At 43.1% G+C, this 21,819-nt stretch overlaps 1 protein-coding gene across 1 annotated transcript; it reads left to right on the plus strand.

Annotated features, from left to right (window-relative positions):
* Window positions 1-401: 401 nt before the first annotated feature.
* On the plus strand, window positions 402-16,610 carry use1 (unconventional SNARE in the ER 1 homolog (S. cerevisiae)). The gene is made up of 8 exons (XM_072594309.1): window positions 402-523; window positions 4,221-4,270; window positions 5,992-6,070; window positions 6,873-7,025; window positions 8,781-8,799; window positions 11,524-11,554; window positions 13,694-13,853; window positions 15,340-16,610. Exons 1-8 carry the CDS (start codon window positions 422-424, stop codon window positions 15,520-15,522), a joined length of 777 nt encoding a protein of 258 aa, XP_072450410.1. The 5' UTR covers window positions 402-421; the 3' UTR covers window positions 15,523-16,610.
* Window positions 16,611-21,819: the final 5,209 nt, after the last annotated feature.

The following is a 21,819-nucleotide window of genomic DNA, read 5'->3' on the forward strand; positions in this document are numbered from 1 at the left end:
CCAAGTCAGGCTAACCATTTCACTTTAAAAAAAACAATAATTTTCAGGTGAACTGCTTTTACAATGTCTCTCGGATTGCAAACCAGCACAGATGATGAACAGTTTATTGCAGAAATTATAATGGAGGTGAGAATTACCGGCAATGTTTTTAACAAAATTATTATAAGAAACATCTTTGTGATGGACAATAAAAGTCATGGATGTTTGACTTTCAAATGCATTCAAATATTTATTAGTCGTTTTAAGGTGCCAAGCACGCTGAGGCCCTCAGGCGGCGCTGTGGGTTGGACAGATTATTTTTCTGGGTGAGGACCATCTTGCCGCCTCTCCGACTCTCCTTGTTCTTCACTCTGCCCATATTAAATATAGCGTCCCCCGGCAGCGTGGCGGAAGTGGCGTGAAGGAAGTTGTTGTCGCAAAGATGGCGACCTCCAGGTTGGAGAAAAACTTCTTGCGGCTGTTGGTGAGATGCGAGTCAATGGCGGGGGAGAAGAGGGAAGAGAAGGACTGGCGGCTGGAGAAGGTAATCTCGAGGTGGAGAGACCGGCGAGAGGCTGGAGGCTAAATATTGCACCAGATTATAGGGGATGGTGTTAAGGAGCTGGCCCAGAACCCATTCTGTGGCGTTTCAACAGTAACGTCCTTAGATCATCTCTGTGTTTTACTAGAAATGCTGCAATAAGTGCCCATTCTCTGTCTCCACACCATTTAACCTTTTACCTCGATATTCATATACACCTCATTCAATTTTCCCATGTCAACTGTCATGGTGTAATTGCAGGCCATGGGCCACTAGGTGGCTTTGTGGAAGCCAAGTTCATGCCTCCCTAAGTCTTGACCACTTAACAGTCAGATAGGTTACTCTTCTGTTCTTCCACTAGTTCCTGGAGATCAAGGATGGCTCATGTTTGATAGTATGGTTGGTTCTGCTATAGTGTGTGTTTCTTCAATGAGTTTGCTATAATGTGATTGAAGAATTTATACTATTTTAGTTTATATCACTTAGTGTGGAAACAGGCCCTTTGGCTTACTGTGCTGAAGTGCAACCCACCCAGACCCATTCCCCTACATTTATCCCTTCACCTAATTCTATGGGCAATTTAGCATAGCCAATTCACCTAACCTGTGCATTTTTGGACTGTGGGAGGAACCCACTGCAGACATGGGAGAATGTGCAAACTCCACAGTCTGAGATGGGAATTGAACCTGGATCGCTGGTGCTGTGAGGCAGCAGTGCTAACCACTGTGCTGCCCACATTTATAGAGTGTGAACTTTCCTTACATGTATTAGCTATAATGAGATTCTGGTCCCATTGATTTAAATGGTGCTACTATTATGTGATTTTTTTTTCTTATAATGCAGGGTTGCATGGAAACTGACCTATTGTGTTACAGCAGAAAAGACTGTCCTTGGAAAGAGGGTGGAGAGCTGCCTCCTTGGGTAACATTTTTCAGATGTAGGGACACCCATAATGATAGAGACAGATCTTTCAGTGACGATGATGATATATTTCCAACTTGGGGATGTGGATGATTTGGAGAGGAACTTTTTTAGGTGTTTTTTTTTCCATGCGTCTGCTTCTGTTGCTCTGACCTTGCTAGAGGTTGTAGGGTTGTAAGTGGCTGCTGGAGCCTTGGTGAGTTGCTGCAGTGGATCTTGTTGGTACACACTGCTGCCACTATGTGCTGTTGTTGGATGTGCTCATTGAGGATCATGCCAAACCTTTTGTGGTCATTCAGGGGATTCCATCATACTTGTGACTTGCAGATGGTTGAAAGGCTATGGGACTGAGGTGAATTATTTGCTTCACACTTGAAAATTTGAACCTCTTGTAATCAAAGTATATTTACATTTAAAACAAGTCAGTCTAATTGTGCATGCTATGATACACTTCTGGGGCAGGTGAGACTTGAAGCCAGACGTTTTGACTGGGCCAGAGTTGGGGAAACAATGTGCCCAAGAGCTTGAAAAAGTATTTATATGACTGGTCTAGTTAAGTCTTTACTTGGTGGTGATTCCTGGTGTGCTGACAGTGGGGTGTTCAGTTGAATGTCAGTGGGAGGTGGTCAGATTCCTACTTGTTAGAAGCAACCACTACCTTCTGCTTGTGTAGCATAAATGAGTTGCCACTTATCAGTCCAAGCCTGAATGTTATCTTGATGCAGCTATAGAATCCTTCAGTATCTAAGGAATGGAAATGAAGACTGAACAATATGTAGCCATCAGCAAACATGCTGACTTATGGCCTTTTAAATAGAAGGAAGGTCATTGGATCTACTAAAAATGGTTGCCCTGAGGATCTCTTACTGAGATGTCTTGGAACCTTCTGCCTTTGTGTTATGTATGACATACAGGATAGACAAGGATCTTGGTTAGCGTTCCAAAGTTTAAAATTCATTGACTATCTTACTAGCTGAATTAGAATTCCTACAGTGTGGAAACAGGCCCTTTGTCCCAAGTCCACACTGACCCTCTGAAGAGTAATCTACCCAGACCCATTCCCCTACTGTATATTTGCCCCTGACTAATGCGTCGAACTTACATATCCCTGAACACTGTGGGCAATTTAGCATGGCCGAGTCACCTAAACAGCACGTCTTTGGATTGTGGGAGGAAACTGAAGCACCTGAAGGAAACCCACGCAGACACTGGGAGAATGAGAAAACTCCACACAGACTGTCGCCTGCAGTTGGAATCGAACCTGGGTCCTTGGTGCCATGAGGCAGCAGTGCTCCGCACTGAACCCGATGCCCCCACTTCACAAATATTTTCAAATTTTAGAAATGTTTTCAGCCTAGAATGAGGCATTTTCAGCCCTTGCGTTGGTGTTGACCAGGAAAGAGATCCAGTCCATCTAGTAGCTCTTGATCTATGACGGACTGTATCATTTTTCTGTATTTTTTTATTATAGACTGCAATGGGAAAAAGATTGTTTTAAAATCCAAGTGCTGGCTCTGTGTGGCTCTCTCTATCGCAGGAAAATATGGATTTCCAGATTGCTGGGCTGCACCAATTGAAATATTATGTTCCTTTGCATGTACAGTTCACAAATATTTGTGCATAATGTTTGGTTGTAGATAGCTGACCACAGGCAGCCTTGTGTAGTTTTGTGAAGTGTTTAGAGAACATGGAGGAGCTGTCTGGGGTCCAGTCCCTGCAAATAATGAGTGATGGCTCTTATTGTGTTGAGTTTCATGGGTTGGATGATCCTAACAGAGCCCTAAAAGAAGGACTGACCATCAATCTCTTAATATTATGAGCCAGGACCCTTGACTTTTGTTTTGGAGTCATATTAGGTAGGAAGGCAAGTAACAACTGAGGTATTGTTTCACCTCTATCTTCTATTCAGATGTTAAATAGAAACTGAGATGAATTGAAGGGAAGAAAAAAACTTGTTTAGTAATAGAAAATGATTCAATGGACACACCCACAGGAATTGGGAAAGTGTTTTGATGTAGAGGAGTGACATTAATGCCCATCCAGACCCCCATAATATGGGAGAGTGGTGCTGCTCCCCTGACCCCTCCCCTCCCTGAGTTGTTGGGGATGGTCTCTACTTCCCTGTTGAGCAGATTGGCCAAGGTGAACATATACTACACATCAGTGCTACTTCACTAATGATCTTGCTTTCGAATCACAAGGCTGAAACTCCATTCTAGGCCTTCCGAACATCATCGGCCATTGACACTGCTGCCAGTGAGTCTTGGAAGAGATGTAACTCTGTGCCTGTCCAGAACAGTGTTAAAGATCTGATGGCACAATTTTGGAGAAGAGCAGAGCAATTTACTCTGTATCCTGGCCAACATCTGTCCCTCACCGTAGATGATCTACGTTGATCTTGTTGCTTTGTGATTTTGCTTAGTTCCTGTTATTCCCGTGTTTCCTCCTTGACAATCGGAGCTTTTTAGACTTAAGAAATAATTTGCTGGTTGTGAAATGCACTGGGGATGTGATTACAGGGCTGGATAGATAATCAGCGCTGGTATCTTTTTAGGCTGAGCTGCCTGTGATCCATGATCCTACAGCCTGGGACTTTATTCAGCCAGCCCCAGGATTTCTGATGTAGCATTTTACTGTGATTCCATCTTGTCGTACACTTACTGTTTCCATGAATACTCATTTCCTCTGGTTTGGGTTTAAATATAGAAGCAAAACATTGAATGAAAGGGGTTCAAATGAAGTTTGAGGTTACATGCTGCTCTTTGTGATTTTTCTCCAGTATGTAGGAGCTCTTCAGGAAATGTTGGTTGAACTGAAGAAGCACCTTAGGTAAGAGAATTCTCTACCAACTAGTTGCATTTTCATCTTTTTGTAGGTCTGTCAGTTTTTGCAATTTGTTTTTTTTTAATCGAGATGTGAATGCTGTGAACTGTAAGTGTGCCAGACCAGAAGGTTTTGAGGGGAGAAAGAGAATTGAAATTAAAACTGGGAACGCTGTCAGCTTTAGGTCAGAAGGTTATGGAATAGGCAGCGCACTCCAGAGATCTAACCTCAGCTGGCACTGTTAATACAGCTAGTGTAGTCTGCACTGTCCACAGCCAGCACACTGATGTTACTGTTATGTCCACTCTTTTTGTGGTGGTATTGGTCAGACCCAAGCTCAGATGTCTCAATGTTATTGAACTTGTTTGCGTAAAAATCACAACACCAAGTTATTGTCCAACAGGTTTATTTGGAAGCACTACCTGATGAAGAAGCAGCACTTCTAAAGCTAGTGCTTCCAAATAAACCTGTTGGACGATAACCTGGTATGTGGTTTTTTAACTTTTGTCCACCCCTGTCCAACACCGACCTCTCCAAATCTTGTTGGGGTAAATGTTGGAATTTGAACCCTGAGGTAGGAATACTACCACAGCATTACAATCCTTTTTTTTTTAAACTTGGTGAAAGATTTAAGTCATAAAGGAGGAAAGAGGAAATCTGGACTTACCAGCACCACTTGCTGTTAGCTACGTTTAAAATTGGTCACTAAAGATATAAATAGCTGTTTGCAAATACCTAATGTTGGCTGAAATCACCAGAGCCTTTTAAACAGATAATCACTTCTTGAACTGTGTGAACTAGGTGGCATACTTCTTCAATTAGAAGTCCCACCTTTATGACTGACCCCAACAGTGACCGTAAGAGGATAGAATTGCATAACCAATATAGGCAGTGCCTGTGCGAAGACTGGAAGGGACTATGCTGAGGGAGTGAAGCATTATCAGTGGTACTGTCTGTCCTGAGTTGTGGCCCCACCTGCCTGATCACATGGATGGTAAAGATCTTTGGGAACAGCGCAGTTTTGTTTTGTTGTTTAAAATTGCCTTACCGATAAAACCGATTAATTGATGTGCCGCTACATATGGGATCTTGCTTGCTCAAAAACAACATCTGCATTGTCTGTTTCACTCAACTCCAGTTTTATTTATTTTACATGAAGTACATTAATGCTGGTTTGAGAGATGTAATGAAATTCCGTAGAGCACTTGTATTTATCTCTTGCTTCTGGCAAATGGATGACAATACAAGACCAGTTCTCAAATCAATCCCAGCTTCCAGCAGGCTCACTACTAACTGCCATATGAGATCAAATGTTCCACTGTGGCTCAATCAATTTTTCTCAGATTAAGTATTCCACAACAGCCCTCCGACGACAAGGCTCACCTCTGTCACTCCTTGTCTGGAATCCTCTTGTCTCATCAAACTACTTTTATTTTCTTTCCATACAGAAAACCAACTTTTACAAGCATTCTGTTTTGTTCTTAGCTCATTTACAGTTCTCCCTGCTCTTCACCTAAACCTGTAATCCTGTTTTAAAAATCAGTGTCATTTCTTTTCTCAATAGTTTTTGGATTGGGTCTCTTTCTCCATGATAACCAGGTCCATGAGCCTGTCTCCAGGCTGAGTTAATGTGATTGCCATGTTTAATTGAGTATTTAACTGTACTACATGAAAGAAGCTTTTTATAGGATGCTAAATCGAATGTTTCCTGTTTCTTTTGACTATAGCAAACCTGCTGCCGAGGTCCTAAATGAATATACCCGCAAGGTGGAATTCATGAAGGGGCTTTTGGAGGCTGAGAAACTGGTAAGAGCAATCTGTTTGTAATTTATACTTCAGATTCTTAGTTCTGGGAGTAAGTCCATGTTCCCTATCACCTTGTACAATCAAATGGATAAGTTATATCTACAGCAATCTCTCAGCCTGAAAGTAAAGCATAGTCTACATTTGGAATGAGCTCTGCATTGTCACTGCAATAGACTCACTGTCGGAGGTTGAGGGGTGACCTTATAGAGGTTTACAAAATGTTGAGGGGCATGGATAGGATAAATAGACAAAGTCTTTTCCCTAGAGTCAGGGAGTCCAGAACTAGAGGGCATAGGTTTAGGGTGGGGGTGGGGCGGGGTGGGTGTGGTGGAGAAGATATGAGACCTACAAGGCAACTTTTTCATGCAGCGGATGGTACGTGTATGGAATGAGCTGCCAGAGGAAGTGGTGTAGGCTGGTACAATTGCAACATTTAAGAGGCATCTGGATGGATACATGAATTGGAAAGGTTTGGACGGGTATGGGCCAAATGCTCAAATGGGACTAGATTTAGTTTGATATCTGATCAGCATGGATGAATTGGACAAGGGGTCTGTTTCCATCCTGTACGGCAAGACTGTTCAATCAAAAAAAGACTTAGAAACATTGAGTCTCCATCTGCCCTCTTGAGTGGGATTAAAGAATCCCCAGAGCATTTTTGCAAATGCAGAGGCATTCTCCCTTATGTGCTGACAAAAGGTTAATCCTCCTCCAACAACACATTATTCCATGTTCCATTCCTTGCTCCTGCTTAACAGATGTTGGATTCCGTCAATCAGCATCTCTTCCTTTTGGTTTCTAGCCGAACCCCACGGAGAAAGCTCTGGCCAATCAGTTTTTAGCACCAGGAAAGACATCAACGACTGGAAAGGAGAGGCTATCCGCCACTCAAACGGTCCACCTCCAGATGAAAGCCAGATACACGGGGGAAATGAGAGGTCAACTCCTCGGCCTGGTGAGTGCTCCAGCTTTAAGTGTAACTCAGTGGAAGGTTAGTATGAAGTGATTCAATAGACAGACTAAGTGGGCTCGAGTTGTTTTACTCTGAGGAGGGACAAGATTTTGACTTACAAGATTGAGGGTCATAGACAGGAATAACGTTTTCCCCTTGATAGAGGGGATCACTTTCCACAGACCATAGATTGCAGGTGGGGGCAGGAGGTTTCAAGAGGATTTTAAGGACAAGGTCTTTTTTCCCTGGGGTTGGGGAGTCCAGAGGTAGAGGTCATAGGTTTAGGGTGATGGGGGAAATGATATAAGAGACCTAAGGGGCAATGTTTTCACACAGGGTGGTGCGTTATGGAATGAGCTGTCAGAGGAACTGGTGGAAGCTGGTGCAGTTAATGTTTAAAATGCATCTGGGTGTGTATATGAATAAGAAAGATTTGGAGGGATATGGGCCAAATGCTGGGAAATCCGACCAGATTAGGTTGGGATATCTGGTCAGCATGGCCATGTTGGACTGAAGGGTCTATTTCTGTACTGTACATCTCTGACACTAACTGCTTGCAAGTGGCACTAGAGTACATAGGTACTTCATGACCCGCACAGATGTGATCGACGAAAGGGTCTGTACCTATACTATAACACTGTAGCGTTGGTGACCCATGGCTCCCAAAAAAAGCGCAACCCCATCTGTGAATATGTGCATGAAGGTGACCAAAATTTAGTTTGGTCCATTGGTTGCAAATGGCATAGGGGCATATTTCAAATTGGGGTTCTGTACTCTGTGCTCTGTTTTCATCATCAAGCTGTATGTTAACTTGGGGTTTTTACAATTTATAATACCATTTGACTTGATTTGATTTTATTGTCATGCGTGCCTAAGTAGAGCAAAAAGCTTTGTTTACGAGCATTACAGGCAGATCATAGTAATCAAGGACACACTGATCACAGGGTAAAAAACCTGAGGCACACAGGTCACACTGCACTAGACAAGATCAACACTAGCACAGTCAGCATTAATTGAAGTAGGAGAGTCCATTCATCAGTCTGATAACAGCAGGGAAGAAGCTGTTCTTGAACCTGTTGGTTTGTGTTCAAGCTTCTGTATTTTCCTGATGGCAGAGGTTGCAGGAGAGCACTAGTGGGAGAGGTCTTTGATATTGGCAGCCTTTGTGTCCACGAGACGTGTAAATGGAGTTCATGGATGGGCGATTGTCTTTCGTGATACTCTGGCCTGTGCACACAACGTTTTGTCATTTCTTACTGTTCTGAGCAGAGCAGTTACCCTACCAGGCTGTTATACATCTGGAAAGTATGCTTTCAGTGGTGCGTCTGTAAAGGTTGGTGAGGTTCCTTATGGACGTGCTGAGTTTCCTAAGCCACCTGAGGAAGAAGAGGCAATGTCATGCCACCTTGACCATCGCATCTCCTTGGGAAGTCCAGGACAGGTTGACATGTATAAATACTTTCCAATGCCTCACTTAAGTAATAAATGCCACCTGATGAGTACTCAGTACTTCAAACCCCATCTCCCCCCAGGTGGTGCTATTCCTCCCGCCCGCAATCAGCTGAGAGGGAGATTCTGGGACAGCGCTGTCATGGGTCAAATCACCAAACTCTCTTTGCAAACCTAAGTGTTTTAACTTTTGAAATTTGGGTGACAAATCTATGAAGGTAGTGCTGTCTCCCTGTTTCTGTTTCTTGCTGAGACAAGTTGATAAAACTGTGATTTATATTCCATTTATTTTTCTATCTTATTTTACAGCAAACCCTGGCTCCTGAAGGTGAGTAAATGCTGGGTCCCAAACTTTCCTTGTTTCTGGACTTCGGTTTGCTTGCTGAGCTGGAAGGTTCATTTTCAGATGTTTTGACACCACACTAGCTAACCTCTTCAGTGAGCCTCCAGACAAAGCATTGCTGGTATTTCCTGGTTTCTATTTATATGTTTGGGTTTCCTTGGGTTGGTAATGTCTTTTTCTGTGGTGACATTTCCTTTGGTGATTGTCATTTCCTGTTTTCTTAGGGTGGTAAAGGGATCCAAGTCAGTATTTATTACCCCCCTGAGAAAAAGAACAGGAAACTGTCACCACAGGACATGACATCACCGACCCAAGGAAACCCAAACATAGAAAGCAGGAAACACCAGCGGTGCTTTGTTCAGAAGCTCACTGAAGAGGTTACCTAGTGTGGTGACGAAATGTCTGAAAACAAACTTTCCAGCTCAACAAGCAAACCTACATTCAGAACCTCAATCTGAGCTGCAAATCTTAAAACTCACTTTCCTTGCATTTGTTTGTTTGTTAATTAATTTAACCTTTTTTTATTTTAAAATAGCTAGTTGTGACCTCCAATGCTGTAGAGGATTATTCCTGAAGCTATGGGGGAAAAATGTTGATTTCCCAATCCTGGTTGCTGTGGGGATACAGCAGTCTATTGGAGAAGTGAGAGGGTTTGTAATGGAGACTTGAGCATGTGACACAAAAGAATGTGAATATTCAAATTGGACCATTGCAAAATAAATGTACAGAAATCTGGAAATAAACCGCTAAGATTGTTGAAGGCCAGCTAGTTCCCTCAGTGATGGGCTGTTGAATGTAGGGTCAGTCACCAGGGTGGTTCCTGCTCTGAGGCAGCCAGCACGGTCTAAGCCACTTATTGTTTCCCTGATCAGGGCTCCAGTCTGCACCTGACCCAAAAGCAATGCTGGATTGCCATAGCGCCACACAAGGGAGTCCAGCCCCTGATCCCTCCTGCTGACCCAGGGAACAAATGCTGCCGTGGTTTTACTTAAACTGAGGAAAAATGCTTGTTTGCTTTAGTCTGTCCTCCAGTCTAGTGAGATCTGTTTGGATTCTGCTCCAAGGTGGATTACAAGCAGAACTGAGGAAATGCTATATTGGAGTGTATTTGGGAGATGAAATGTTGATACAAGGTTTTGAATTCCTATTCCCCTGTAGCTTGGGCAGATTTTACTGATCATATGGAGCCAGAAACTTGAATCATAACCGCTGCTGCTTATTTGGGCAGCAGATCCTGGTCATGGCCTAACTGTTGTCAATTACAGGACTCCTCTCTCCCTCTCTCCCTCTCTCCCTCTCTCCCTCTCTCCCTCTCTCGCGCTCTCTCGCTCTCTCGCGCTCTCGCTCTCTCGCGCTCTCGCTCTCTCGCTCTCTCGCGCTCTCGCGCTCTCGCGCTCTCTCGCGCTCTCGCGCTCTCTCGCGCTCTCGCGCTCTCGCGCTCTCGCGCTCTCGCGCTCTCTCGCTCTCGCGCTCTCGCGCTCTCGCGCTCTCGCGCTCTCGCGCTCTCTCGCTCTCTCGCTCTCTCGCGCTCTCGCGCTCTCTCGCTCTCTCGCTCTCTCGCTCTCTCGCTCTCTCGCTCTCTCGCTCTCTCGCTCTCTCGCTCTCTCGCTCTCTCGCTCTCTCGCTCTCTCGCTCTCTCGCTCTCTCGCTCTCTCGCTCTCTCGCTCTCTCGCTCTCTCGCTCTCTCGCTCTCTCGCTCTCTCGCTCTCTCGCTCTCTCGCTCTCTCGCTCTCTCGCTCTCTCGCTCTCTCGCTCTCTCGCTCTCTCGCTCTCTCGCGCTCTCGCGCTCTCGCGCTCTCGCGCTCTCGCGCTCTCGCGCTCTCGCGCTCTCGCTCTCTCGCTCTCTCGCGCTCTCGCGCTCTCGCGCTCTCGCTCTCTCTCATTGGATTAGGTTAGAGTCCCTACAGTGCCCAACAAGTCCACACCGACCCTCCGAACAGCAACCCACCCAGACCCATCTCCCTCTGACTAATTCAGCTCACAGTACGTGCAATTTTAGCATGGCCAGTCCACCTGTTCTGCACATCTTTGGACTGTGGGATGAAACCGGAGCACCCAGAGGAAACCCACGCAGTCACCCAAGGCTGGAGTCGAACCTGGGTCCCTGGTGTTGAGACTGCAGTGCTAACCACTGAGCCACCGTGCCACCTCTCCTCCGTTTTCCCCATGCATCATTATCCTTTTTGTTATCTGATTAATTCCTGAATTCCATTCTACTTCAAACCTTCCCTTTTTGTTCTTTTGCTTCCCCTCCACCCTCACCCTGCCTCTGTACTTGATTAAAACCTGTAACATCTCTAACTTTTCCCAATCCCAATGAAAGGATATTGACACGAAATGTTTAACACTGCTGCTCTCTCCAGAAGAGAAACTGACAAACACGTGAAGTGTTTCCAGTGTTCTGTTGTTTATTTGCTATTTAACTTATTCTGTGCCAACTTTCTTGATCATTCCTCTATCCCGCTGTCTTTAGAGAGATTTCTTCCAATGTACAGAACAACTGCTGCCTTTCCTTTCACACCAGAACTTCAATGAAACATTTCAAAATACAACCGAGCTTGTTTTGGTATCAAAATGGAAGCAGCAACCATGAATGTATACTTAGTTTCCCTTTCTAAAGGCTGCATATAGACACTAATGATATAAGTTGTTTATCACTCAGGAAGCTAGGTTGATTGAGAAAAATAAATTTCTATCTTTTCTTTTTAGGTTCTGAAGTTACTGAACTGAGAAAACGGAGGTAAGGTTTTATGTTTATAGCAAAATCTTAATGTTTTCCTGTTTCTCTCTGCATGTAATTCCTGACTGGGAATTAAAGTAGGAAACATGTCTTCTGTCATGGTATATAAATGGAGTGTGTTGGAGGATGGTCATTTAAAACAGATGATAAGGAATTTCTTCTCTTGGAGAGTAGTGGATGTATGGAATTCTTTACCACTGAGGCAGTCAAAGCTGGCTCATTCTGTATATTCAAGGCTGAGGTGTACATCCTTTTTGATCGAAAGTTATGGGGAAAGATAAGTGTGGTTGAGGATTATCGGATCTGCCATGATCTCATTGAATGGTGGAGCAGGCTTGATGGGCTGAATGGCCTACTTTTGCTCCCATGTCTTAGTATCTTTAGCCTAATCCAACTCCTTACTTGCTGTACCATACCAAAGCTGAGCATCTGACTCCACGGTCCCTTCCACCTCTCAGAATACCATGTCTCTGCCCCCCTCATCTGCAGCAGAAATTCCCATTTGTGCCTTCTCATTGCCTCCAGACTGTTGCCATCTTCTACTGGTTAGGTCTCCCACTTTCCATGTTCCAATTCTTCACCACATATCCAAACTTGCACCACACCCTGAGCCCCCATCCCTCCTGCATTTGCTGGCCTCCATTGACTTAGTTTCAGCACCACCTGTATTAAACAACTCTCTCTCCCTAATTTTTAAATTCCTGACTGGCAATAAATCTCCACTCTCCTCTCTGTCTCTTTTTTTTTTTTAAAAGCACCTTTTTTAAAAACCTACATTTGTGACCAAACATTTTTTTCCTTTTTTCTTTATCCGATGTGGTTATTGCTGGCATTTTCTTGCCTGTCCCCATTTGCCCTTGAACTGAATGGCTGGCTGGCTGGCTGGCTGGCTGGCTGGCTGGCTGGCTTGCTATTTCAGAGGGCAGTTAAAATCCACCTCATTGCTGTGGGTCTGGCATTTAAATCTGGCATGAATGACAGGTTGCCACTCCCAAAGAGCTTTGTTTGTTTATGTTTTTTTTTCAGCAGTCTGGAATGGCTATCCTGGTTTAGCTTTCAATTCCAGATTTATCAAGTGAATTAAAATTGCACCAGCTGCTATGGGTGAGATTTTAAGTCCATGTTCCCAGAGCTTCAGTCTGGTCCTGTAGATTGACTTTATTGCTACATTCACTGTCTCCCCTGTTTATAATCTGGTTACCTTTTTACATTTACACACCTGTGTAAAGAGCGTCACAGCATTTCCCCAGATTAACATTAACCTAAACGTTATTGTACCCTCCCTGACAACCATCTTTATCTGAGGAAGCTTGGCTCAGAATTGATGCTCATCTGGTTTGCAATGGAGAAAGTGGTGAAAGATCCAACAAAGCAGATGTCTGTCTGGTGCTGCCTGCCAGTAATGTCCCATAAAGATATTGATGCAGAAAGATTAAAGTTTATAGAGCAATAATTTGTGGCTAATCTCTGGAGAAGTGTGGGCAATTTACATAGTCTGCAGTATTACTGTTGGGATACTTAATTTAAACTTCTTGTCGTCAGCCATTGTAATGGAGACATTAACCTGTTAGCAACCTCTATATGAAGCAGACACTGTCTGAAAGTCTGAGCAGCATTTGTGGTTCATTGGGTTGCATACTGTTCTGAGAGAGTATTGTGGGTTCAATTCCCACTTGAGTTCTGAGCACAAAACTGTCTTCAATGCAAGTACCATAGTGAGTGAGTACACTGTCTGTTGTGGATGGAACATTTAAGTCCTGAGGCTCATCTCTGCTTTCTCTTGGGTGGTTATAAAACAAGTCACAACTCTTCAAGATGATTTTACTAATGCTTATCCATCAATCAACATTGTTGTCTTTAGGAAAAGAAAAAAGGGTTGTGGGAGCTTGCTGTGCTGTGCAAACTGGTTGCTGTGTTCCCTACATGTTTCAAAAGTGTTACGTTTTTAGTGAAGTGCATTGGATATTCTGAGATTGTGGATGGTGCTATAGAAATTCAAAGCTGTCTGCCTTTTGTATTGGCTTGCTACACTGGAGCTGGCTGGCTGACTGACTGCATTGTTAATGGTGGTGCTTTCTCATTCACTTGCATTTTTGTTCCACTTCCTGTAATTCCTCTCTTGCACTCCCTCATTTGTAGTGGCCTGGAGGATGAGAAACAAACAGCCACTGAACTGGACGCCGTACTCCACCGTCACCACAACATGCAGGAGCGACTTGCCGAGGAGATGCTGAGCCTGGCCCGGAACCTGAAGAACAACACTCTGGCGGCGCAGAGCGTCATCAAACAGGACAACCAGGTAAGAGCGGGTGGGTCGGTGAGATGGTTCCACTACGGTGATCCCTGCCTCAGACCTCCCCACCCACCGGAACTGAGCATGGCTGGTTTCAGCAGCAATGTGCCGTCCATGCAGTCAAAGAAATGTTGCTGAGTGGGGGAGGTAAAGAGTGGGGTGGGGTTGGACAGGTTGTGTGGAGCTGAATGGCCTGATCGTGTGCTGTAAATATGATGTGGCTCTGTCTGCAGCTACTCCATGGAAGGCGAAACTCTGTTCATTTCCATTCCAATATTACCACTTTTTTCGGACAGATTGCTGATGCAGTTATTACTCGTGCGAGCTAATGATGTCCATCACACCCTCGCTGGGTGTTGCTTTGAGTGTAAACTTTATGGTCATCAGGAACCTGTCATTTATGGAGTGTATGTGTGGGTGCCCTATTTGTGGATTTGTGCTCCAACACCAATGGTGGCTCAGTAGTTAGCGTTGCTGACTCTCAGTGCCAGGGAGCCGAGTTTGATTCCAGCCTCTGGCGACTGTGCAAACTCCACACAGACACGTACTTCCCATGTCTGCTGTTGTCTTTCTCCAGGTGCAGCGGTTTCCTCCCACTGTCCAAAGATGTGCAGGTTATGTGGATTGGCTATAGGAAATGCAGGGTTACAGGGATATGGTGGGAAGTGGGTCTGGGTGGAATGCTTTTCAGAGGATCTGTGCAGTCTTAATGGGCTAAGTGGCCTTTTTTTTTTTCTGCACTGCAGGGATTCTATGATTGTCACATCACAATGAGAGCAAAAGTATGTTCTCCTTTATTGGTCAATGCATTAAGTACAGGAGTTGGGAGGTCCTACTGCAGCTGTACAGGACATTGGTTAGGCCACTTTTGGAATATTGTGTGCAATTTTGGTCTCCCTCCTATCGGAAGGATGTTGTGAAACTTGGAAGGGTTCAGAAAAAGTTACAAGGATGTTGCTGGGTTTGGGATTTAGGCAGAGTCTGAATAGGCTGGGGCTTTTTTCCTGGAACATTGGAGGCTGAGGGATGACCTTTTGTAGAGGTTTATAAAATCGTGAGGGGCATGGATAAAGTAAATAGCCAAGGTCTTTTCTCTGGGGTGGGAATTCCAGAACTAGAAGACATAGGTTTTGGGTGAGAGGGCCACCCTTTTTTAATAGGGACCAAAAGGGGCAACTTTTTCCACACAGAAGGTGGTGCGTGAATGGAATGAGCTGTCAGAGGATGTGGTGGAGGTTAGTACAATTGCAACATTTAAGAGGCATCTGGATGGGTACATGAATAGGAAGGGTTTAGAGGGGTATGGGCCAAATACTGGGAGATGTGACTAGATTAGTTAGGATATCTAGTCGGTATGGACAAGTTGGACCAAAGGGTCTGTTTCCATGCTGTACATCTATGACTCCATCTGGCGTAGACGGGAAGGGGTGAAGGGGAGTGGAGGATGGCAGTGCTGTTTTAACTCATGACATTCACTTCTTGGTTGTACCAGACACTGACCCAGTCCCTGCGGATGGCGGATCAGAACTTCGAGAAGCTGAAGGTGGAGTCTGAGCGACTGGAGCAACACACTAAGAAATCAGTCAACTGGCTGCTGTGGCTGATGCTTGTCGTGGTGTGTTTCACCTTCATCAGCATGATCCTCTTCATCCGCATCTTCCCCAAGCTCAGGTGACCCAAGACTTCGCCCATCCCGACCTCGAGACAACACTGTGAAAGGGAAGGACACTGGGGCTAGACAGGAGGAGTCCAGGGACTGGCTTGAAATGGCTTCACTCCACTGAAACTTAACCACCCCTAAGCTGGATTGTAAATGACCAGAAACAGGTAGAGCTCTGCTCCAGGTGTAATGGACTGAAGCTGAGGTGTGGGGTATAGATGGTGAGCACTGCCCCCTGATCTGAGTTCACCAGATATTGGTCACTTCTGCAAGAGGTGGATTTAGACCTAAAGATTAACTTGTAATTAATTTAAACATACTGACACTTATTTACAGGATACTAGAACAGTTAACTTGGCTCCCTATTCTGACTGACTAGGTTCAATGCTGGGCTTTTATGAATTTGTGCTTCTAACTTTTCAATGATACATTTTCAAAAATTATTAAAAATGAATGAATCTACAGCTCATCCATCGAATGACTCCACAAATGGATGTGGTCAGTTCCAAGGCCTGCTTTGAGATTCAGCAAGAGCAGTTTGTTTATACAACTCCTGTGATGTGGAGAAAACATTCCTTGGTGCTTCACAGGTGTATCATTGAACTGAGTTTCACACTGAATCATGCAGAAACATTAGAACACATGACCTAAAGCTTTGAGAAAGGGCAAGGGTTTATAGAGTATCTGAGGGAAGGAGAGATGGGGAGAACAGTTCAAGGGATCCATAGAACTTGGCTGAAAGGCATAATATTAGTGAGTCAAAGTAGGGTGTGCAAGATGTCAGAAATGGAGCAGCGCAGAGGTCTGAAGCAGTTGCAGAGATGAGGAGGGGTCAAGGCTTTATGAAGGGGTGTGTTAGCAACAATGAGAAAGTTGACCTCTGGTCTGGCTCACTCATGAAGCCTCACTTGAGGAATGTCCATAGTACTGCCAGAGTTACTGAGCCAGTGTCTCCCGGGTACAAGCACTACTGTAGTTTGCAGACCTGAACAGTCCAAAACCTGAATGTGGCTAACTCTGTCAGCCTGAGGTGACCACAAAGAACTCTTTCTCAACCTCTCAGTATGGACTTGTTGGGCTGAAGGGCCTGTTTCCACACTGTAGGGAGTCTATGAAATCCCTCCTCTTGCCTGAGACGTGGTGATCCTCAGGTTAAACCAGTCCTCCCTCTCTGAGGGAGCACCCACATGGTCCTGGCAACTTTACCTTACCTGAAAGTGTCTGCTCTTAGTCCACACTTGCCAAATCAGATTTGATCATCTTAAAATCAGCCGTGTCCCGATTTTTAGAAATTTGAATTCAGGTCTATCCTCCTTTTCTGTAAAATAGATCTCCGTTCCTGCAATTCTGTCTTGGAGTGTAAGAGAGAAGGTTTTGCTAGGATGTCTCACCCAGTAATTCTCATAATTTGTCTGATTTCACACCATTTGGTTTAATTGATAATGGAGCCTCATGAAGAGCTTTTGCCCAAAAGTTGATTATTTTTTTTTCCTGCTCCTCAGATGCTGCCTTAACTGCTATGCTTTTCCAGCACCACTCTAATCTTGATTCTGATCTCCAGTATCTCCAGTCCTTACTTTTGCCTGAGCTCTGTCAGCACAGCATGGTTTATCAGGTAGCATCAAAAGTTACTATGATTGGTGCAATGGTGGTGAGAGAGCACAGTTGAGCTGGATTGGTCCTTCTGGTCACCCCAAAGAGGAGGAGAGTTCCTTTAGGACAGAAGGAGTTCTGGCTGAGATGGTTTCGGCTATTTAACAGCCAGCTGATGCTGTCTTGGGCATTTTCCTGCAGTGCAGGAGGTAATCTCATCAGGAAACTAACCCAGGGGGAGGTAAAATCCTTCTGGAAAGAGTGGGAAAAGTGCTCAACAAAAAGAAGGCCCCAGTACTATTGTAAATTACAAAACTGTTATTTAAACAGTTTTTCTGAGTTTCTGCCTTATTTGAAAATTCAGTCTGAATTTCCATTTGTTGCTCTTTAAGAGTTACCTGCCCAACTTCTTGTAGACTTTGCCATGTTTGATCTGACAGTTGATTTGAAGCAACATTTTATCTGTGTTGTTTGTAAGTGTTTTTGGAAAATGAGACTCCTTTAGTAATTAAACCAAATGGTGTGAAGTCACGCAATTAGAGAATTACTGGGAGAGCCGTACTGGCAAAACCTTCTCTCTTATATTCATTAAGACAGAATTGCAAGAATGTCAGATCTCAATGAGTTATACTTTACGGAAAAGGACTAGGATAGACCTGAAGTCAAATTTCTAAATTGGGAGATGGCTGATTTTAAGATAATCAGATCTGATTTGGCAAGTGTGGTCTCTGAGAAGACACTTTCAGGTAAGGTAAAGTTGACATGACCATATGGTGCTCCCTCATTGAGAGAGATGACTCGTTTAACCTGAGGGTCACCGCATCTCAGGCAAGAAGAGGGATTTCATAGAATCCCTACAGTGTGGAAACAGCCCAACAAGTCCACACCAAGAGGTTGAGAAAGAGTCCTTTGTGGTGCGGGAATTGAATTCAGTTGGCATCTCTCTGCATCACAAACCAGTTATGCAGCAAAACTGAGCTGATTGACCTCCAGCCTTTTCAAACATCACTGATAATGTGTTTACGACAATCAGAGGGTGAGATAGATGGACAGTGAGTGCCTTTTTCCTTCGACACCGCCGCCACCACCGAGAGGGGGCATAGCTTCAAATTTGAGGGGTCATAGATATAGGGCAGATGTTGGAGGTAGTTTCTGTACTCCGAGTAGTAGGGGTGTGGAATGCCCTGCCTGCAACAGTAGTAGGCTCACCAACTAAATGTATGAGCCAAAAACTGACTAGGCAATCTGTCTCGACTCAGACTCAGACAGAAGAGACCTTAAGAATTATTCCGGCAAGGCTGTCCTCAGACAGGCACGAGGGAGCTGTTAACATTGTCCAGAATAATCAGGACAGTATTCAAAGGGAAGGGCTTGTAGAGGAGGCCCCTCTACAGCCAAGTCCATTTAACAGCCGGACGATTTTTAATTTGAATTTTAAGGGGCCGTTTGTTTTTAGTCGGTGGAGACTTAGAGAGCAATGAGGAGAGGTATGAAGGAAGAATTATTCACCCGGTAATTAAAGAAACATAAATTAGAGTTAATAATTAAATACCCTATAAAAGATTTTAAATGTAATAATATCTACAATACTATAGGGATGTTTAGGAAACACTTAAATATGCCAGGGAATTAAATCAGTGAGGATTAGGTGCAGTAAATGTGAATGGGAAGGGAGCTATCAGGTGGTAGCGTGCCACTATCCAAAATGTAAGAGTGATAATGTTATTAGTAGTAGTAATAGTAATGAAGGAGGTGGATTAGAAAAATCATACCAGTGTGAAAGATGCCGGTTAAAATTTAAATCACCCAGAGGGTTGGGGCAACATGAAAGACATGCTCACCCCATCTTGAGAAATGAGAAAAGAAAAGAAGGGAAGACGGACAATAAGGATAAGATAGATAATAGAGAGGGAAACGAGGGGAGTATGGTCTAAAGAAGAGGTGGAAAAGTTGCAACAACTAGAATTAGAGTTTAGTGGCTGTAAGAATATTAATAAAAGTATCGCAGAGAGAATCTGTTCCAAAACTGCTAAACAAATTTCAGATAAAAGGCGACTATTAAATAAGTGTAAGACTAGCGATAATGATAAGGGTATAGAGTTAGAAATGATCCTTAATATTAATGACAATAATGAAATGCAACATAGCGATCTGGTGTTAGATAGGGTTTTGGAGGAAGAAAAGTTGAATAAACAGAGGGACCAGGAGAATGCTAATATTATGGAATGTCAAGATTATAATGGTAGGTTGATATCAGAATTGATAAAAATAATTGAAGATGACCTGGGTAAGAATAAAGTTGTTAATAAGGATCACGAGAAAATCTTGGGTATGATAATGGGCAAATTAGGAAAGAAAAAGGATGATTGGACAAGTAAGAAGGTAACTCCTACTAAAAGAGTAAGTTTTAAGCTAAGGGATAGTGGGCAAAGAAAGGAGGAGGAAAATAAAGCCAAGAAAAGGCATAGTAAAAAGAAGGGAGAATTTAAAGAAATGCAAGTTCTATATAAAACTAAGAGGCAGTATTTAGCAAGAACCCTAATGGGGGCCCCAGTTAAGAGTGAATGTCCCCTGAGCAAGGTAGAGTTAGAGGACTACTTTAGGGAAAGATTAACAAATTTGAATGAAAATAATAACTTAAGGGGTTTTGCTAAATATAAAAATCAAAGTGAGGGATCCTTGGGTAGCACTCTGGTCCTGTGACAGTGGAAGATGTGGATCTGGCTGTAAAGGCGATGAACGTGAAAACCGCTGCAGGGCCAGACAGGCTGACGCTTAAAGAAATAATTAAGATATTTAATAAGGATAATTCATTATTTCCTAGACTATTTCCATTTGGATAAAAACAGGTAAAATTCCAGACCAGTTAAAAATAAGTAAAACAGTTCTCATCCCTAAGCTGAGCATAGAAGATGAGTTAAAAGATATAAATAATTGGAGGCCGATTATGCTTAGAATCTTTACAAAAATCATTGCGAATACACTAAGTAAAGCGATAAATCTGAATAAAAGGCAGAATTTATGACTGGCGTAGCAGGATGTGAAGAGAACATAAAAATCCTGGAAAATATTATGAAAAGTGCTAAAAGAATAAGAGGAATTTCGCTGTAGTTTTTGTAGATTTAGCAAAAGCCTTTGATACCGTCGGTCATAGATTAATTATAACAGCATTGAAAAGACTCCAGCTCCCACAAATTTTTATTAAACTAATTACAAACTTATGAGAATAATTTTACTCCGGTGGAAGGTTTTAAATGTAAAACCGGAAACATTGAAATTTTAAGAGGAGTAAAGCAAGGTGAAGCGTTGTCACCGATCCTTTTTAACATTGTAATGGACCCATTAATTAGTACTATCGAGGAGAAGCAGAAGGGGATATTTTTAGGATTAGACGGAAACAGTTTTCATTGCGCAACATTAATGCTATCTCATCAGCAAACGCTAATTAGTTAATCTTATGAGGGTATGGTTTACAATTTAAAATTGGTCAAAGTTTTGTAATAACACGGGAATGGAAGTGAATATAAAGAAAACTAAAGGATTTTATCTTACTTATAGAAATAAGTCATTTATATTTAACGATAAAAATAATTGTAAGTTAAATGAAGGGGTTATACAATTCATAGAACCGGGCAACACTGATAAATATTTGGGTGCTAAAATAGATCCGTTGATTGGAGTTAGTAAAGCAGACTGGGAGAGCCAATTGGATACATGGATAGGGAATTTTTAAAAAATCATCTCTTAAACTGGTACAGAAAATAGAACTTTTAAAAACCTATTTTATTCCTAGACTGTATTTTTATTTAACTTTATTGGAAGTTTCTATTAATTACCTTAACAAATTAGATAATATTATTAAAAGCGCGGCAAAAGAGATCTTGCACCTTCTGCAATCCATCACCGATGGAGGCCTGGCGTTAAATAGACTGTCAACTTTTATTCCAATCTCAATTGTGAGGAAATATGGGATGCTACATAAATCTGATGATGAAATATTGTACGCCTCGTTTTGGTTTGAGAGTGAGAGTGTCGCGGAGAAAATGCATAAATGGAGTAAATTAAGGGTTATGGAAAAGATCTGGAATCCTAACATTAATCGACAATTGGATAAAGCAGATACCATCATAGAAGATAGTGAAGACAGGATGGAGGAGTTTGCGAGTACCAACTATACAAACTGGAGATCTGTGGAGACAGAGATGGATGGCCCTCCCCTGTCAAGGGGCAGGTGTCCATTATTATAAGAATGATAGTGTATCAAATAATTGGTTGACAAAATTATCTTTTATGAAGACGTCCAAAGTCATTAATTCGATTTTGTTACGAACAGTTTTATTTCCAACGCAGGCATCTTTGTCTTATGGCAGGCCTTTTAACATTAAGAATTGCAGAAGATGTAATGACATTTTGGAAACTTTCGCACATATCTCTGGATGGTGCCCTTACATCAAGAAAATGAGAGTTAAAAGGCACAATAGGTTAGCAGAAGAACTAGTTAGTTTTGTTAGGAAAAACTGGTGGACTATATGTATAGAGCCGAGAGTTAAAGATGCATCCGGAAAACTTTGGATACTGGACTTCATCTTTAAGAAGGAACAGCAAATCGTGGTGGTGGACGTGACAGTCAGAACGGACCTTCAAATAAACTCTCACGAATTGGCTTGGGAGGAAAAGATAAAGAAATATAGACACTTAAAGAGATAATGGACATCGTTG

The sequence above is a fragment of the Chiloscyllium punctatum genome, chromosome 24, assembly GCF_047496795.1.
Source record: "Chiloscyllium punctatum isolate Juve2018m chromosome 24, sChiPun1.3, whole genome shotgun sequence".
Lineage (NCBI taxonomy): Eukaryota > Metazoa > Chordata > Chondrichthyes > Orectolobiformes > Hemiscylliidae > Chiloscyllium > Chiloscyllium punctatum.